The sequence below is a fragment of the Rhodnius prolixus genome, unplaced genomic scaffold, assembly GCF_049639745.1.
Source record: "Rhodnius prolixus isolate KJV_2025 unplaced genomic scaffold, Rpr scaffold_45, whole genome shotgun sequence".
Lineage (NCBI taxonomy): Eukaryota > Metazoa > Arthropoda > Insecta > Hemiptera > Reduviidae > Rhodnius > Rhodnius prolixus.
In genome coordinates, this window is record NW_027411610.1 from 82785 (window position 1) to 102931 (window position 20147).

Genomic DNA, 20147 nt, shown 5'->3' on the forward strand with positions numbered 1-20147 from the left:
TATAAAATTTTATAACGGTTTACACAATTATTATTCAAATTATGGATAAATAGAAAAAATTAATAAACAAAACTTCGTTCTACTCAAATAAAGTTATGATCAACCAAAAAAAAAATCACATAAGCTTAGCATAAACAGCTTTTTTTCGTACATGATATTTTCAATTTGGAAGCTTTAAAAAATAAAACTCCTGAAAATAAAAACATGAATATCTTCTAAGACATTATAAAATTTAGAAGCACTTCATTTATTGAATAACTCAAACATATTCATAATTTTGGTTTCAAAAATCTTAATCTCTAAACAATAACATCCACACTAGAAACAGCTTAATTTGTTTGTACAATTAGATAATTTGTTCCATATAAACAATCTCTTCTATTCACATCTGAAATATTCACATAAAAAAAAAAAGATACCATATTATGTACATATGTAAATTCTTCAAACCCTCTCTTCTACATCAGTTCCCTCGGAAGATGCTCGCAGCTCTTCCTCCGCTCCTTGTTCTACTTCTTGTCTGAAATGTTTGCCATTGTGACCATGGCGAAGTGCATAACGACGTCTCCCTAACGCTCTTGGGCCTGGTTGCCATAATATTTCAGATTTGTCAACAGTCAGTCTCGGTCTTTTATACTTTGCTGATAAAATATGTTCGTATATAAATTTAGGAGTTAAACATATCATTTCCTGTCCGAGCCAATATTTAAGCATATTCATGGACTCAAGGGTGGATACGATATCTGCTTTAGCAATACTGGTCATTTCGCTAAGTTCTTTTATGGTGACTACTCCTCGTAATTCACGAAGAGTATCTAATAATACCCATGACCAATAAGATCTGTAACTTAATAATCCCAAATCAGACAACGGTTTCTCAGGACTCCCTATTACACCTTCTAATTTGCTCAGTTCATAACTGAATGCAATTAACAATTTACCATACCCTTTCATTTGGAAAGGTGGTAGGGTTAATATACAGGCCACATTATGGCCATCGGGAGATACTTTTTCTTTTGAAAAATATCCCACTATATGTGAACCATGCTTATCTACTTCACACAATATATAAAAAAGAAATGGTTCTACGTCATAGAAAACGGATTTGTGGTCTATAAATAATTTAGCGAGCAGACATAGGTTTTGGCAATATAAGCGATTTTGTGCAGGATCGGTTTCATAAATTGATAAAGATCCTTTCCTGTAAACTTCTCTTCCAGGTGGATGGCGTGTATTACAATCGCCTAAATGAAAACGATAACTTTTTTCCAGCATCATGTATTTTAAACAATATTCACATATAAATAACTTCCTTTGCTTGCCATATTCGTCTGGATATGGGCTATGGTACCAGGTATCTATTTCATAAATTCCAAACTGGATAAATTCTACATACTTAACTTTTGTTAATTCTTCTTGCTCTTTATTAACCTCGTCAACTGTCGAGTCAGTCTCCTGACCATCTTCAGTTTCAACATCTTCTCTAATCCTCCTTTGGTTTCTAGTAACCAACCTATCGTGATCAGAATTAGGCGAATCATCATTCGAAGATTCTGATTCGGCTCTTAATATTCTACTCGAGGGTACCCATTCGTCTAAACGTCTGTTGAGACTTACATAGTGAACATAATATTCGTGAATCTTTTTGCTCTCATTGTAACGTTTTTGTATAATTTCTGCGCTAGCCAACTGATTATTTCTTCGTCTGACTAAGTAATGACCACCAATAATAACCGAATGACAGTAAGATTCAGATTCTTCCTTATAATGAGTTCGCTTCCAATTTATGTCTTTATGAGCCATAGCATCCGTTATATTTTACATTCGCTACACACCACTTTAATAAAGAAAATGAGAACAACATAATACGTTAGTTATAATTACTATTCTTTAACTGTTCAAGGAATAACAACAAACACAAAAGTAACCAATGAGAAGGTAACAATAATTCATTGTTTAAAAAATTCAAATGGGTTTTACTTCATGAGGAATGTAAATAGCTTCTAAAGTATTTTAATACGTTAAATTAGTAATGCAATGTGTTCAGAAAACTCATATTGAAAATAGTTATTCTAATTTGCTCTTTAATTTTAGAAACAACTAAATATATTTGTTGTATAGCCGAAAATTCGCTACAATAGCGCTAATAAAATTTGTCGAATAAGTTCGTTAACTCTAAACATATGGTTTCACATCTTTTTATTTGTATTAGTGCTTACTGCTTAGTGAAACCTTCCCTTATCTAAAAACAAATAAACATCAATTATTCGAGTTTAAGTGTTTTATGAAGTGTTTTATATCTACAACAATGTGATTTGGGGTTAACTTAATATTAAGTATTCAACACATTCAAACTTTTACCAAAAAATTGTAGTGTTCCTAAAATTTTCTACGCATTCTAGAATTTTAAAAAAATGTTTAAATATTTCCTAACTTTTCATATTTAATTTACGTAATCTACAAGATGGTGTCATTAATTAAAAATCAAATATTGAAACATCTTTCGAGGTATTTATTCCAAGTTATATTTTTTCTTGAACACTGTATTTGTTAAGTCTTTTTTAAGTGAATTATCAGTGTTGAAAACAAGTCCGAAAAGTAGCTGTTGCATGTGATATAACATAGTATATAATAAAATTAGTTCATAACTGAATGCTGAATCGGGACACATTAGAAAATCTGGCACTTCTCCATTCTTAATGAACAAACTTTCTTATGCTGTTTGATGTTGTGTGAGAAACCCAGGATCACTAGTAGGTCTCTGTGAGTTCAAAGCAGCTCCGTTACCTTTTTAATGCGGCCCATTTGCTCATCTGAACGTCATGAGTCTCATGAAAAAATTAAAATGTAAAAAAAATTCAAATTGTTCTTTAAGTGTTCCGTTGCTCTACAAAATAATTTTAAACCTTAGTTTTTATTCTCCCTGTGCATGATCCATCACTTCTGCAATCGTCCCCTGTCAACATTGTAAATTAGTACCTTACTTGGCCTCCAATGTCTACACCAGCGCATATATGTGGCTGTTGCAAATTTAAGAAATAGCCGAACCAAATCTGTAGAAAAAATTGCGCAATGCTACTTGTGAAAAGAAAATATATGTATAAATCCTATCGTGAGTCAAGACAATTGATAGAGTCGTACATACATTTGATGACCTCGTTGAACTTTACATTAACTGTTCAACCATTTAAACATTACAATAACTACTATCATATTAATTACATAATTAATATTCTGACAATTATTCTATATTTATTGTATAATATAAAAAATTATTGTTATTTATACGCCACATAGTTAAAATTTTCAGAATTTTCTATGCAGAAGGCAAGGAACTTAGCTATTTTTTAACATTTTCTGATTTTTAATGTTTCCCCTAATGGATTTAGCGTTTTCTTTATCAGGTCCCTTTTTTTTGTCATTGATAGAGCCTACATAACAGACAAACTGTCTTTTATATTTTCTGTTTTTGTTGTTTGAATATAAATCAATTCTTAATTTTAAAAACAAACTCAAATCAGGCAAATAATAAGAGTACAAGGGAAGGGATTAGCTATGCGGTTAGCGAACTAGACTCCCACGCGGAGGTCCCGGGTTCGAATCCAGCTGCGGACTCTTAGATTTTCTCTTCCTAGGAGCTTCTTACAGCTCACTGTTCAGAGGCCGGCAGTGCACTGAAAAAAGCTCCGGGCGCCAATAACCTTAGATGTTGACGCACCTTAAATCAATTAAAAAAAAAAAAAAGATTACACTAAACCAGCTTACAGTAACCTGTCACCAAATTCGTCCCTGATTTCTTCAAGTTCAGTACAGTAACTCAGAAATAAAGTTGTGTGAGTGAACAAAGTACCTCAGAAATGAAGAAACAGAAATCAGAAAATCAAAACTACCGTCGTTAACCATGTTTTTGACCAAATCCAACTGCTAGGAGCATGACTTTATTGTTTTTCAGTTTTGTTGTTACTTTCTGCTGACGAAATGACAAGCTGAAAACAACGTGCCCTACGACTAATGCAAAGGCCTATTATCACTTTTATTTGAAACATTTCTAGCTCCAAATTAGTGCACCAATTCTTTTTCAAACAAAAATTCTTTTTACTAGTTTTATTCTTCATCTAACAATATAAACGTAGGTAAGAGGAGTTTGCTGAGTTAATAATCTTTCTCTATGTTGATCTTTATCCTGAAACCCAGTTCATACTAACTTTGTCAAAACTAAAACATTTCTTGTTGCTTCTAGAGTTGTTACCTAGTGACTGCTCCGTTACATTTTCGGTTCAACATTCTTCATTCTTTACCGAAAGTGTTTTTAGTGTGCACTCTGACGGAAGGTGCAACAGTTAGGCGACATCAATGAGAAAGACTTGCTGCATTCAATATGTATGTACCTCGTTTTGGCTTTCACGGTTGCCTTCTCATTTTATAGAGAGATCTCACTAGTGGCACTTGCGACCCTTGAAGGGTTTTCTACTTCTCTAGTTTGCTTTTTTTAGTCTTCTCCTGATCGTTAAAGTTAAAATGCTGCATTTCTTTTACTAACCAGCCTTTGAGCTGATTTCAGTATTCGTTACTTATCTTCATCTCAAAATTTGCCCTCTCCAATTTATCCTTGATTACGGATACTGTCTGAGGCCTCCAAGTCTGGGCCTTTTTGAGATATAGTCTCTGGGGTAAAACCTCTAAGAGTTCTTCTATTTGAGGCTGAACAGAAGTGCGCTTTGCTGTTTATTTTTTCCCAGTTTTTGCGATTTTCTCCAAAACTACTTCAATGACGTTGTTTAAAGTTTACATTCACACACTAGACTTCAATATTTTTCATTTTCTCTAGGAGGAAGTTTTGCATTCTTAGAGATTTTGTTTTTGAAATGTATACTAACTTCAATTCAATATATTATTTATAAAATGATTTTGTATTTTCTATTTGTTTATAGATTTACTAAAAATTTATCTCCAGATAAAATAAATTTAAGTACCTTTAAAGGAGAAGGAGAACTTAATTTTCTAGAACTAGATGAAATTGTCCTAACGGAGTTATTAGAATTACCATCATGGGCTCGGCTTACTTCAGCTTGGTGTAACAAAGTTTCGTTTCGAATACAATGGACGAAATTGAAAAGTGTTCCTATTTTCATAGTGAGTGCAATTTAGATATTTTTTATGCTTATAAAAGAATCTGAAGTATCCAAACTTTTTTTTTTCTTAAAGTTGCTGTAAAATTGCGGAATGATGAGTCTACCTCTTCAAAAAAAAAAAAAATTCTTTAAATCACATGTGATTCTTTCAAGCTCCAGAAGACTGAAATTTTTCATTAAAGCGCATAGACAGAAGTTTTGTCGTGCCTCTGTCATACACTCTAAATTTGTTTAAACAGATGTAGCAGCTCATTGGAATTTTTTTTTTTTTTTTTATTGTATATATTTATTTATTTACAACCTGTATACATATAACATACATCAAGTAAATGCGTTCATCAATTTGTTAGGCACAGGTTGTAGGCTAAACCCGAGGATCCAGCGCCACAATCGGGAAGGCATGGTGAGAGGGGCCAGCCAATGCTGGAACTCTCTAGGGGTTGGAAGGAAGTTTAGGAAATAGGTAAAAGGTCACGGGGCCAACGTCGTTTCAGGCGTCGTGGAGGACTGTCGGGATGGGTTGTTGTGGATAAGGCTTGTGCTGTGGGATTAGGATGTATGGTTAGGCTATTATGGAAATTAAGGAAGCGAGAATGGATTAGGTCATTGACAAAAGGGATATTGAGGTCTGTGTGGAGGGTTAAATTGGATACATAATAAGGAGCGTTGACGATATGCCGAAGGACTTTAGATTGAAAGGATTGGATTCTTTGAATGTTGGAAGGTTTCGCAGAGCCCCACAGTTCAGCTCCGTAGGTCCAGAGGGGTCTTAGTAGTGTCTTCTATAGAGTCAGTTTGTTATGTACGTTCATGGTTGATCTCCGCCCTAGCAGTCTTCGTAGTTGTCCGTATCGTCTATTGAGTTCTTGTCTTTTCAGTCTAGTGTGCGGGTTCCATGTAAGTCGACTGTCTAAATACAGTCCTAGGTAGCGTACTTGTGTGGAGGTCGGTATTTCTCTGTTGTGTATGAGTAGTGGGGGGCAAGTTTGTCTACGTAAGGTGAATGTTATCTGTTGGCATTTGTCTTCGTTCAGTCTCATTTTCCATTTTTTGCACCAAGAGGAAATGAGATCAAGGTGTTCTTGGATATATGTGGAGGCTTCAGATGGATTGGGATTTGAGGATAATATTGCGGTATCGTCTGCGTAGGTTGTAATTAAGGTATGTGGGTGCGTGGGGATATCAGCAGTGTACACTAGATATAGGACTGGGCCAAGGATGCTTCCTTGCGGGACGCCGGCTTGGATGTGCTTAGCATCAGAGAATTCAATGCCACATCTAACCTTGAAGTAGCGACTTGTCAAATAGGATTGAAGGATTTGGTAATAAGGAGTGGGAAGGAACTGCTTCAGCTTGTACAACAGTCCTGGGTGCCACACCCTGTCAAAAGCCTGTGCAACGTCCAGGAAGGCACCTAGACAGAAATCTTTTTTTTCTAAAGCAGAGGATATTTTGTCCACTACTCGGAAACATTGTTGTATAGTGGAGTGTTGGGATCGGAAACCAAATTGGTGATTAGGGATAATTCTATGGGATTCTAAAATTGGAATTATGCGTTTAAGTAGGAGCTTTTCAAGGATTTTGGATAACACTGGGAGGAGACTAATGGGTCTATGAGAGGACATTTCGCTAGGATTTTTATGAGGTATGAGGTATGAGATCATTGGAAATAGGGCTACATATTTCTAAATCATTAATTTCGGAGGCAGCTGTGGCGTGATAGCCTATTTTAAAGTAGAGACTCCAAATTACCTAAAATTTAAATTCAATTCTTCTTTCTCAAATAATATAAGCGTTAACTTACATTAAAAAGGGCAGGTTTAAATTTAATCTATCTCAGTATTACTTAATTTAGGACAAATCCAAATTTTTTCATATCTGTTTTCATGCACTTTCTTATTTTCTAACATCTGGATAAATAATGAAATTACACCTAGTTAATGAATTCTATATTTTTTAAGTTATTGGATGAAGTAAAAGTTGAAGTTGAGACATGCGAAGAACTGAGGTCCTTATCCGCACAACAAGGTCTATCTAGCTATGGGGCTACAAACAAATATAATTTCATAAATAAAGCAATTGATGGAATGACCATATCTGTAAATACAGTGTCTATTACCTTCAAAACCGTCGCTTTTACTGCTTCAATTCAGGTAAAGTTTAACATTAGCCTCATAAACATACATTTTTTTCACTTTCTTTCTCGAATGTATTGATTTTTGTATTTTTTATCCGAGCAGATAATGAGGATATTAGTAGAATCAAAGACACCTGATTGGAAAAGGGCTGACTTAACTAAAACACGATTAAAGGATGCTGTCAAGGGGCAGATACTTATTTTTAAGGGTCTTGAATGGCAGGCTCTTCGATTAGAAGCATGCTCTACGAAAGATAGTGATTTACCTCCTCTAAGACTATTAACTAATAAATCGAAATGTCGCCTTACTATAAAGAAAAGAACTTCAGGTTCGTTAATAAATATTTTTTCTTACAAATCATCAATTTGAAATATATCTTTCGGAAATTATGCAGCATAAAAAAAGGCCAAAATTTTAACATTTGTTAAGAATATGCACGGCCAAAGAGGTAATCGTAAGTGACTTTTTTTCCAGAATTGCAATTTTTGCGAAATATTTATTCCCATGAGTTCACGATGCATTATCGTGAATGTGTGAAATCATAATATTATAAAAATTATTAATATATTCTCTGCATTCTTATTTTAATAAAAGATTACGTGAAATGAGCCAAAAACTAAATAGATTTCCCACAACTGACGGTTTCTTTTTGTTTACATAGTCCTACAAAAGAATGGAAAAGTGTATTTGATGGGGTGCATAAATTCATTTTTCACTTTTATGAATTGTTTAATTATTTTCGAAAACTGCCTATTGTATTGATAAGTTACAAGCCATCTTTCCAACATGTACTCGATCTAAGCTGATACTATTCCGTATGTTTTGCTACAAGAAAAACACCAGAACTCCATTTACTACTTTAGTGAAATTATATCGCGAATAGGAAAGTGTAATCATAGACCGTAACTAGTGGTTCTCGGTTTAAGGTATTCGAGACTGTAAGGTAGTTTACAAGAAATTCACTGCAATTAGCTCTTAAAGTTTTGTTTTTGTTTGTCCAAGTGTTATTTTAATAGTGAGAGAGAGAAACATTGACAATTTTTAGTCGTTGATCTAGTTGTAAAAACGGAAATGCCTTTAAACCGAGATCCAGCAATCGACCTTTATTATTATTGTTTATTGTCTTTGGTGACTGATTCATTAATCCAGAAGAAAGAATAGAGCCAATTTCAGTCGTTATTGACTGAAAACACCTCAATACTCGTACAGTTAAATGATTTAAAAGGGTTATTAGCCGCCAACTTTACACTATGGAAAAGATAAATTAGCAAATGTAGGATTTTACCATATGTTCTAAAAAATCCTTCATATACGCGCTTTTTATAAATAACAGTATTAATATAATATTGAAAATTAAAAATAAATGTGTTGCGATGCGTAGTGGATTCAGTGGGAAATTCTAATACAGATCGTTATAGATACAAGTAATGCGTATCTGTAGGATAAGAAATTAGTATTAAAGTGCTTTACTAATTATTTGATTTTAAAACTTCTTAATAAGTACTCAATTAAAGGGTTTCATTAAATTATAATTTAGGAACTAATTCATTAGTTAGTCAGTCAATTAGTCAATTAGTTATATTAATTATAATGAAATTTGCGAAAGTAAATTTTATGTGTTTTTAATATCTTCTATAGGACTCATGAAAACACTTTTTAAAGGCGAAGTTTACATTTGTAGAAAGCCCAAACAGTACTAAAAGAAATCACTTCAGAAAAATGAGAAGAAACTAAACAAATTTCTAATTATCAACGTCGCAAGTTTGCCCTGAATCTATTCTATATTAACGAGTTGTATCACCACTATTAAGTTCTTGAACCTTCGGCGAGCATAAGAGAAATTATATAGTTCCAGAGCATCGAGTTAAGGAGCCATTATACGAAGGACAACCATGCAACGATTATCTCAAAGTTTCAACACAAACAAAAAATCCCGGATAATTTTGGTTTTTAATTACTCTTTTGGTTACTTCAAACTTTCTTGAATTGGTACTCGTACATCGTACAAATCTAAAACCTACAATCTAAATCAGACAGCCAAGCACCGTAGTACTGCGGGCCGTTTTGGAAATGCATCCTTGTTTTGCGGGCCGGTTTTGAAGAATTGGAAATTTAGTTCGATCAATATAATAATGATAGTGAAGAGGGTTTGGTACAGTGGTAGTGTAGTAGGAAGACTTAGTAGAAATTCAAGGCCACCTCTGCACTTATGCAATGTCGCAGGGTGGTTGGTAAGAGATGGGGAATTTCCCCTAAGCTCATGTATTGGATGTATACGGCCGTAGTGCGTCCCATTTTAGCCTATGGCTGTATTGTTTGGTTGAATGCTACTCGTCAGAAGACGCTTTGTAATGGTTTGCAGCGCGTCCAGCGGCTAGCATGTCTATTGATTACCGGAGCATTGCAGAGTACTCCTACTGCCGCTTTGGACTTTATGTTACGGCTTCCTCCCTTGGATATTTTTCTTAGAGGGGAGGCTTTGATGGCCGCTCGGAGTGTCGGCACGTGGGCATCTATGAACCTTCTCGGTCGGAAAGGCAGGCTTATTAGTCATGCTGATCTGATTCGAGAGGATAAAAAGCATATTGCAGTGCTCTCCATGCCGGGGGACTTCATCCCTGCGACTCTGGACTTCAGTAGGAATTATGGGGTTCAGATACTTGCGAGGGAGGAGGCTTGTGCTTCGGCTGTCGAGTTATCAACAAACGCCATTTCTGTTTTTACGGATGGTTCATTGATGGATAGGGCAGGTGCTGGTCTCTGCATCTGGGGACCCCAGTTTGGGTTCCAATGGGAACGCACCTGCCTTGATCTTGGTAATTATGCATCTGTTTTTCAGGCGGAGTTGGCTGCCATTGAGATGGCGGCTACTTTACTCCGCTGGAAGGGATTTGCCGACACTGATGTTAGGTTCTTCACGGATAGCCAGGCTGCAATTAAAGCTCTGGCCTCTCCTAGTAGGAACCAAATTTCGGTCAATTCTTGTCATGCTGCTCTCAATTTGTTAGGAGCTTTGAATACTGTTTCGGTTGCTTGGTCTCCTGGTCATTCTGGGATTCCGGGTAACGAACTTGCTGATGAAACAGCAAAGGAAGGAGCTGCGTTGATAACAATGACTCCTCAGCCCATTACCCCTGTATCCTATCGACGTTGTAGAACAGAGGTGGAACAGTGGATTTTGAAAGAACATCGGAAACGGTGGAGATCCCGAACTGACTGCCGCCAGGCTAAGGAAATCCTTGGCCTGTCAAGAACGGATATGGTTGGTTTTAGCAGGTCCCGGATCCGCCAGTTGGTTCAGGTGTTGAGTGGACATGCAAATTTAGCATATCATCTTTTTAAATGTGGCCTAATCCAGTCGCCAAATTGTGCTGGCTGTGGTGAGTCCGATGAAACTGTGAGGCACTTTGTTGAGGTGTGCCCAGTTTATTCTAAAACTAGATTCCTCGTCTTCGGAAGGTCAAATGTCTCCCTACCGGAGATTGTAGCATCTGGTAATCTTAATGAACTTTCTAGGTTTATTCAGTGCACTGGGCGATTGAGTCGTCAAGCTCCCTAGTGTCCTGTTGCTACTTTGTTAGGTTATTATATTAGCATCTGGTAATTTTTAGCCGGATTTGTTTTTAAACCCCGGTATCTCTCATGAGATGAGGGGTGGGCGGGGAACAATGGGCATCAGGATTGCCTGCGTTCCTTCCCCTTTTTTGGTGGAACCGCCCGTTTTGTACAATCTAATCTAGTAGAAATTCAGGGTCCGTCCAGCTGGCTGTCCTTAGGTAGTATCTGTTCTTAGTGCTTTAATTACTCTCTGTACAAACATGGTGTTGAACACTGTTTTTTATTAAGATTACACAATCTGATGTTTAGCAGTGTGCAAAGGCTGCAGGTACCAATGACGTCAGATGCTGACGTACATTAAATTATTAATAATAACGAAAATAATTCAATGAAATAAATACGTTTATTGCCACTAAAATAAAAAAAAAACAAAGCAAACAAAAACAAAAACTAATGATATGACATACTTCAGATTGCTTTGTAATGGGATGTAAGCTACAACTTATTCTTGAAGATCTTCTGTGGGTCCTTACGGATTCACAATTGAAAGCGGTGCTTCATTTTGTGGAATCATTGTCAGGATTGGTACAGAAAGCTAATGAAACTACTCGAATTAGAAAGGCTGCTAGAAAATTAGAGGTAATTAATTATATTTATCGAAAACAAAACAAAAAAATGAAAAAAAATGTTTATTAATTTGCTTCTAAAATCTAGATGTTACCTGAATATCAAGCACAACTGTCTCAACAAGCACGTGGAACAGAACCGGTAAATCGAGAACACATATTTTCTTATTTTGATGTTATTGAAACGTCTTATCATTTTTTGGCTCAAAAAATTGATCTACACCTAAGTGATGACCAAGGAGGTAAAAAACTTAAAAGTTGTATATTATGAAATAAATTTATTTTCTACAGTTCTCTCAAAATTTTAATTTATTTTTTTCTACAGCGGGTAGATCGTGCCATCCACAGCTTTTTAACGGAAGTAATGTACATATACTGCTCACGGCGCTTCAGGTGGACTATTATCCTTATCATTTGGCTGCAGCTGATAGGTCTCATTGGGGAAGGTGAGAGTACATGAAATCGAATAGGTCCGTTTATATTCTAGTGTGCGTAAACAATGGTTATGTCGGATATCTGGGGGAAGTTGTCCACCCCTATATTTTTGAAAGGGAGAGCTAGAAGAAATTTATTCAACGAATATTAATTATTAACTGTAATTCCTTAATTTATTATTCAATATTTTGGCCTAAGACCATCTTCTGATCTTCATTAACACATATAATTCATTTAATGACGAGTTTGAAAAAGTGGTTATGAACGTAAGCTTCTAGCTGGAAGCTCCCCAGCGACACCCAGTGGAGAAAAATGTTTCGGCTAAGGGAGATACGGTTTTATCTCGCTGCCATTCGGTTCCTCTCCAAACCACCTTTTTAATTCTGTTTCTTGGTCTGACGTTTGTCACCCAGCTCAAGTATAGGGATCTAACTGTACTACATCATTGGAAACATTCAAAGGTTTTTTTATATATATATTTATATATAAATATTATATTTTTTTTATAAATATTATTTGCTCTCCTCTTGGCTACATCCAATTATTCAGTTTATAATGAGAAATCTTTAGAACTTTGTGTTATTTACTCAGAAAATAGATACTAAATTTATATTTAAAGTTAATTTACACCAAATATCATACATTTTCATTGTATGAAATATGTTGTAGGTATAATCAAGCAAATTCTCCACATGTACAGTGGTTGAATGTGGCGCAAACTGTATTCAAAAATTCTCTGATGGAACTTATTGAAGTCAGTAATAACAGATCTCCTTCATTAAAGGGACATGAAGAAAAGGTATTTCTAATTTATAGTTTCTGTATATTGAGTATTTACCGGAAATATACCGTTTGAAAGTCTCAATCCAAAAAAGTTGTTTTTATGAATGGTCTGTACGTGTACGTATGTGAGTAAGAATTACATGTGTTCCTGAAATTTTGGAGTAAGGATAATATAGAATCCTGAAAATTGAAATAGAAATTCGCTTGAAACTCCGCACTGTCTGTTTGTATGAATTAACAAAATACTTCATAAAGCTTAAAATGGCAGGAAGCTCAAAGTTGATATTCCATTCGATTGATACTAAGGTACACCTTTCTTCCGATACTAAAGTTGCGGCCAAACCTCTCTTCTCTGAATGTATTTTTGTTTGTTGCCTCTTTCTTGAAAATGACTCTAAAGATTTTCTTTTGATTTCGTAAACTCCTCACCTGCCTTAAATGGCTATCGCTGTTAGTCGTAAACATTTTCCCAGGAAAATTGATTTTGGGAGGTTTCTCAGGGAACTTTTTTTTCTTAAGTACCCTCTTTTGTATCCTTTTCAGAACAAGTTAATGCTCTATTGCCTGTATAATATAAAGTAGCAATAATAATACTATTAGGATCTAAGTTATTAAAAAAAAAAATCTGTCAACAAAAAGTGCATTTTTATAGAGAAGATTGAGTTTTTAGAGGAAAATAGCTCCACCGCTCTTCCCTAAACTCATCACACTATCTATTCACACATAAACCCCTTCATTATCACTTTTAACATTTTCGGCCAAACTCACAAACATAAATCTTGGTCAGAAACTCACAGTGAAAGTAACGAGGATGCCCAGTAAGCTGGAAAAGCTTACTCTGGAGGGACTTGGCAGATTTTCTTTACCCCCAAACGTTTTTTTGGCTTTTTATATAAATACACTTATGGGGCCTTTAAAAAATGGCTCATCCCTATGAATGCTCTTTATTGGAGAAATATAGCCGGGTTGAGGTTCTTATTGATCTTTTTAGAGGTTGTCTCAAATGACTCGCTCAGCCCATCTTCTTGGTTGAACGAAAGTTGTCACAAAGAATTGCCTTTTAGAGAAAACACTACTTAGAATGAGACTAGCTTCAACACTGCTATGTAGGAAATGTAGCTGGAGGATGTAACTTAGTTCCGTTTCCTTGAAGAAAGTGTGTATAATGCTCGCAAAAGACACCTATTGTTTAGCACCTGTATCCTCGCTTGCTTCTGCTCTTGCGTTTTTGAACGATATGGTGCTGATGTAAACTGTTTACTGGAGGAAGTATATCTGGCCCACTCGTGGCCCAAGTTCAGTTTTCATCCCTAAGTAGACCCCGCCAGATTATCGCTATAATTACCCACCCATTATTATTTTGTGTGTACAAATTTTAATGACAAGATTAAAGAGAATTTACTTGTACGAATTGTACTAATTTTTGTAAAGTTTTTGAGCCTTTCTTAACTGATTTAGGTCTTCGGCTTTCTAATTGTTCAATATTTCATTGATTTTTTTTTTTTTTTAATACATTTCATTTGCTTGTCTAGAGCGAGGAAGAACAAAAGGGCGCCGATTGGAACGGTAACAACAGCGTCAAAAAATACATTCTGTCGAATTTGGCTAAAGTTATGACATCTTGTATTATACTCAGAATAGAAGATTTTATTATGTACAGGGTAACCACTAATAATAAACAAGTGCCCAAGGAGTTTATTAAAGGTATGATATTTCACATTTAATTTTAATTTAGTTTAAATTTTATTTTTCATTTTTCTTTCTGCATTTATCTGCGATCCTCTCAGATTTTCGGAATTAAGTTTTCACCGGGCCTGTATACAAACACAAAAGAAATGTTTTTAGCCAATGATGAGTATGTATTTGAACGTGTTGTGAGCGAATGAGAGAAAAAAAAATTATCTAAAACGAAAAATCATTGGAACTCCAATTTAGTAATTGCTTTTCTACAAAAACATTTGGAGTGTCTAATCCATCAAATCGAAGTGCAGCTTTCCCGAATAGATCATTTATTTTAACGCGTCCCTCGTGAGTTATTTCGATTGGAAAACATTTTTCTATGAAAATTGATTTTATGATCTTTGTAGATAAAACTGCAACGTAAAGCGACCCCTGTAAAGTACCATATCAGTTCAGCAAATATTTCTGTCTCTTATGATTAGGAATACGTTTGTTTAAATTATCTAAAATTATACCTAAAAGATCTATTGTGTCTACCTTAATTATAAGTGTTTAATCACAGCATTAAGCACCTGTTAAGTGTGCATTTTAATGTTAGTATATGGGTTGGATCCCAGTAGGTGGCTAAACCCAAGTACATATTTGCACATATTAAAACTGTCCGACAGGACACTTCTATAATGATTAATTCTCAAAAACTGCACGAAAAAGCGTAATATTGACAAACACCTAACTTTGAAAATTTGTGCATCTTTTTATATGTATAAAAAAATATAATACCTAAAGTTTCTTTAATGGAATATCCTGGTTACAAGTGTAAACTTTTGAAAGAACAGAAATTCAATAAATTTTCAGAAAACCGATGCCAAAAATGGGCATTTTTTTTTTTTAGGCGCGTTCACTTCTGAAGGTCATTGGCGCCAGGAGCTTTTGTAAGGTTGCGTGGGTTCTAGAATCACAAGGCATTAATAAACCCAATCTGATCCGGTGTAAATCAGCCTAATTATTTTCGATTCCGAATATTTATGTTGCGATTAGATAACCAAGGAACAATTAGAAGAATCTGTACAAACGGTACAAAAATCTCTTCATCAAAAACTTACAGTTTAAAAAGTTGAGGATAAGGGCTGATTAAACGACAAAAGGTACACAAATCAGCAAGTACCAACATTTCATTCATGCAGCTCGTAATTTCAGCCTGTTAGTTCATAAGAAAAAACTTATTTGTTTCATTGAAATTTGTTTCTAATTTTTTCCCCAACCTACTGAACCGATTTATTTTACTACTGTTTGGGCTTTTTAGTTCTTCAAAATTGGCCATTGAACAGTATTTTTAAGACTCCTTACAGATGAAATTAAAAACACATAAAAATCCAAAGCTCTTTTGGACATTTTAAAACAACTGGTGTCATTAAAATTATTTTAATGAATTAAATTTTCATTCGTCTGTTTATAATTTATAAGTTGTTACAACCCTTATACTGGCCACTTTCATGAATAACATATTTTGTGTTAAAATGGTAAACAAAATTATCTTTAAACTCCATATCATAAAAAGTGAAAAACTGGAATTTAATTTGAACTCTATACAAAAATAGTCTTATTATTTAGCAATTTTAACAGTTTACACTGCTGAGTTAATCATGTCACGCGCACATCTAAATAGACAAAGAGAAGTTACGAGTTAGAGTTTGTTTAGTACTGTCGTAACTGAATTTTTGACTTGTAACGAAATTTCAATCCTAAATCCTGAATTCTTCAGTAAAAGACAACAACACAAACTGTACCCAGTGAATAACTAATAAATAATAATTTTTTTTTTAAAGATTTTTACAAAATATATTATTGCACATGAAATATATTTAGCAGAAGCGTCAGCCGTCTGCCAGAGTTCATTGTGGAAACTCAAGGCTTCATTTAAAACTGTCTATAAAAATTTACAAAAAATAAATAAAATAATGATAACTTTAATATAAGAATAAAGATATCAAATAATTGATTCATGCTAAAATGTAAATAAATTACATTGCGTCTATAATCTGCCAAATAAGTTTAATAGACGCTTATTAAAGTATAAATTAATAAAGCATACTACTAGTTATAACGAATTGCAGGAGGAAAAAGTTATTAAAACAAATAAATTAATAAAAATAATCCTATTATACCTAACCTTCCAGCATGGCGGCATATTTGATCAAAGCGCGAGAATGTTCTTGACCTTACAAAAAGAAATTATTTCGTTCCTGGAGAGAACGCGTTTATTAAAATAAACTAATATATATTCTTCCAAAAGTGAGTAATTTTCCAGGAAATTATACAAATCTTCTAGGTTGTGAGAATTGCAAAGTTGACACTGTTCCTGCTGTGAATGTCTTTCAAACCACGGTCTGAAATTTAGGGATAAAAGTTTGCCTCTCAGCTTGCGTAAGCAGTGCACTTCAGTAAAATTAAGATCATGTGATAAGGAGGCCGTATCCTGTTCCTCGTATTCATTTATCCAAATATACATATAATAGGAATCGGTCTGAGGCTATCGCCCGACTCTAGATTGTTCGAGACAAGTTTTGGCAAAACATAGGCCTAAGAGAAGGGAGCTGGTCACGCTAAATTGAGAGATTCTCTAACCAATGTCGAACTGACAAGAGTAAGTGTGAAACAGTGTTTGAACCAGTAATCTCTTTCCTTCATCACGTGGGGGCCACAAATAAATAAAGAACTATTTATAATAATAATTATAATTATAATTAATTTCTAATTCATAATTAAATTTAGTCCTTTTAATTGAGTACTTTTAAAGAAGTTTTACAATCAAATAATTAGTAAAGAATTTTAATAATAGATGTGTATCCTAAAAATATGCATATAAAGAAATTTCTTAAGTTTCCAACTTTTATTTAAAATAATGGGCATATCTTCTTTTATACTTGTATTTTTTTTTGCAACAACGAAGATTAAATAGTTTTCGAGGAAAACGATGCCAAAAATTATTTTTTTGGGAGGCGCATCGACTTCGGGTCATTAGCATCAAATTGTTTTTCTTGTAGTTGAATTAGTTAAGTACTTACTAGTCATGTTATCCGCTCTAGCATCTTCTTTCCTTTCCTTTTTACTTTTTTTTACTGCTGGTAAGAGAAAGGACAGCGATTGTGATTACCCCGAAAATACACGTACAACTAAAATACTGTAAAACTAAAATTTAGTAAAAATTAGAATTTGAAAAAAAAAAATTGTGACTTAGAATTTGAAAAGTAACGGTAGAAAAGTAGATTAGGCCGTTGGGAAGGATCCTGTTACGCAGGCACCGCAGTGAAAAGAGGATTATGTGATGTCATAGAAGAATTCTTCTTTTCGTCAGTCAGTTCTAGTGATTACGGTAAATTAAGATCATGTGATAAGGAGGCCGTATCCTGTTCCTTGTATTCATTTATCCAAATATATAATAGGGATCGGTCTGAGGCTATCGCCCGACTCCAAATTGTCCGAGACGAGTTTTGGCAAAACAAATACCTTAGAGGTCGCGCCAAATTGAGAGATTCTCTTATGTTTTCTCTTTCCATCGCCCTAGGTTTTCTCCTCCAATCTTCGTGATTCAATTGGTCGTGATTTTCAGTATGGTCAGTATTGTCCCCTGTATGGCCCTCTACAACTTTTTGTTTTTCTCTGAGTTTTGCGCGCCTGGACTGAGAAACTATTGAGCGCATATAAACCATGTCACCAGACAGACCTAGAAGGGATTGAAATTACCAGAAAAAAACTGCTAACTGGACGTTCTCTCTGTGAAATCCTTTCTGTGGGTAATAAGTTGGAAATTTCATAGCTTAAGTGTATTTTAATTTCCTACTCTTTGAAATTATACATGCACAATAGTGCTTCTTTTCTCATATTATCTAATGGTGTTGTAGTGTTAGAGGGTAATTGTATATACTAGGACATTTTTATTAAAACTTAAATTTTGCCCGGTTTTGATTTTCATCCATCTTCAGTAATTAGATCACCAGGTTCGTTAAGTGTATTTGATTTGCTCTTAATTTCTGTCAAATTACGTTGTTTTGACTTTGGAACTGACCTAAAATTAATGAAAATCCGGAAATGCTTGGAATTAAAGAAAAACGAACCATTCTAAAATTAACTATGTTATTCAGTATTGCAGATCCAACTACCTATTCACCAAACTTGGCATATGTTATTTCAGCTTTTTTAGTGAGGAATATTAAATATTTTTATAATGATGCCACTATGTATTTTTTTTTATTGATAAATAAATTTGAATTTATTTTTATTTCATTATTGAAAATAATCGCTAATGGTTGTTGGTTGTTAAATTAAGGGCAACACAAGAGGCGGGATAGTTTCACACAAGGTGGGTTCTAGTTTTTAATTCTCACTTTAGGCAATAAAAATTTAGTGATATTAGTTGCATGAACATCTTCATTTAGTTAGCTTTTAGATAAGTAAAATACACGTTTATTTAAAGAAAAACAAAATTTCCCTCCTACATAAGTGTACAGTAACATTGTAATTAAGGTCAATGTTACCCTTCACCCAGGCTTGTTGAAATAGATATGTCTGCAAGCTGCTGAATCTACATACGTGTGCCCTATGTCAAAACGAAAAGATTCATTAATCAACGTACTGCCAGGCGTTGGTTACAACAATTTTATAGGTGAACTTGCAGTGTCGAATGGGCACAGTTAGCCGCCACTTCCCTATAATAGGTAAGGTTAACTATGAGCTACAGCTCGCTGGAAAGCGGCAAAATGGAACTTGCCAACTGCTCTAAAATGAGCTATATGCGCTTCTACTAGAGAATAGTGGCATGAGATAAAAAATGGATTTTTTGGTGAAATTCTGAGACAGGTGATAAATGGTTGGATTTTGGTCAAAATTTCTTGTTGTGCTCAACGGCAGTTCGTGAAAAAGTAGACATTTTGCATTTTCTTGAGTAATTTACCGCGAAAGTCAGGCAAAGAGGGCTAAGAGAAAACATGTGCGGTTTCAGAAAATGTGAACTAGTAAATCCGCAGAAATCAATTCCCATGGTCTTTTCATGAACACCGACCTTCACTTCCAACAACTAGATGTTTTATATATATATAAAATACAAAGACCTAATTGGTAGTTGGACGTTAAGCCCCGCCTGAAAAAATAGGCGATCACTTTACTATATAAAATACAAAGAATGGCACAGTTCTGCACAAGCGCAAACAAGTTTTAATACAGCAAGATAATGCTTGCCTCCTTCCAGGAAAAAAAAAAAAATAAAGAAATAAAAACTTAATGATGATCTTTTAAACCCGCACTACGAACACGCTTAAGTAGCGCTTCCGACTTATTTGTTTCACACTTGGCACTCTTTTTTACCGGTAGAGGTATGATTGTTAGTGGGGTGCCTAAACGGCGAGATATCTAACCGTAGTGATGCTCTTATCCTCTCACCCTACCTTTCTAAAAAAAACCCCTAAGGGCCCTCTCTTAGAATCAGCTTTCCGAAATGCCTTCATTTTAAAGACTTCCTGAGCTTCAAATCTCTAGCATTTCTTTGAGAGTACGCCTCTGCCGTATTGAACTAAACCTAATATTGGTGGGCACTCTGGCCTAAATAAAGGTATACCCAGTCTCCTCATCACAATTCTTAGATGCAGGATTGACCGTACTACCTTGTGGGTTAGCCCATCTTGCCCGGTCAACAAACTTACATGAAACGCTTAATTTCTTCCTATTCTTGAAGAAGGAATCTCGCACTGCCTCCCGTCTAATCCTTTCTATAAATCTTTTTGCTTGGCGTCACCCATTCG

At 34.8% G+C, this 20147-nt stretch overlaps 1 protein-coding gene and 1 pseudogene across 2 annotated transcripts in view; one reads left to right on the plus strand and one right to left on the minus strand.

Annotated features, from left to right (window-relative positions):
* Window positions 1–223: 223 nt before the first annotated feature.
* On the minus strand, window positions 224–1940 carry LOC141455278 (histone acetyltransferase KAT8 pseudogene; annotated as a pseudogene).
* A 260-nt stretch (window positions 1941–2200) lies between these two features.
* Window positions 2201–20147, plus strand: part of LOC141455276 (bridge-like lipid transfer protein family member 3B) — a 62053-nt gene continuing 44106 nt past the window's right edge. Inside the window, exons 1-10 of one of the 2 annotated variants that reach the window (XM_074130190.1) lie at window positions 2201–2508; window positions 4932–5133; window positions 7094–7285; window positions 7373–7598; window positions 11301–11467; window positions 11543–11696; window positions 11780–11900; window positions 12559–12688; window positions 14205–14376; window positions 18680–18712. In XM_074130190.1, coding sequence (XP_073986291.1) covers window positions 2465–2508; window positions 4932–5133; window positions 7094–7285; window positions 7373–7598; window positions 11301–11467; window positions 11543–11696; window positions 11780–11900; window positions 12559–12688; window positions 14205–14376; window positions 18680–18712 — 1441 coding nt within the window. In that variant the 5' untranslated portion in view covers window positions 2201–2464. The remainder of the gene's footprint in view (window positions 2509–4931; window positions 5134–7093; window positions 7286–7372; window positions 7599–11300; window positions 11468–11542; window positions 11697–11779; window positions 11901–12558; window positions 12689–14204; window positions 14377–18679; window positions 18713–20147) is intronic. The other variant, XM_074130191.1, reaches the window with a different exon arrangement.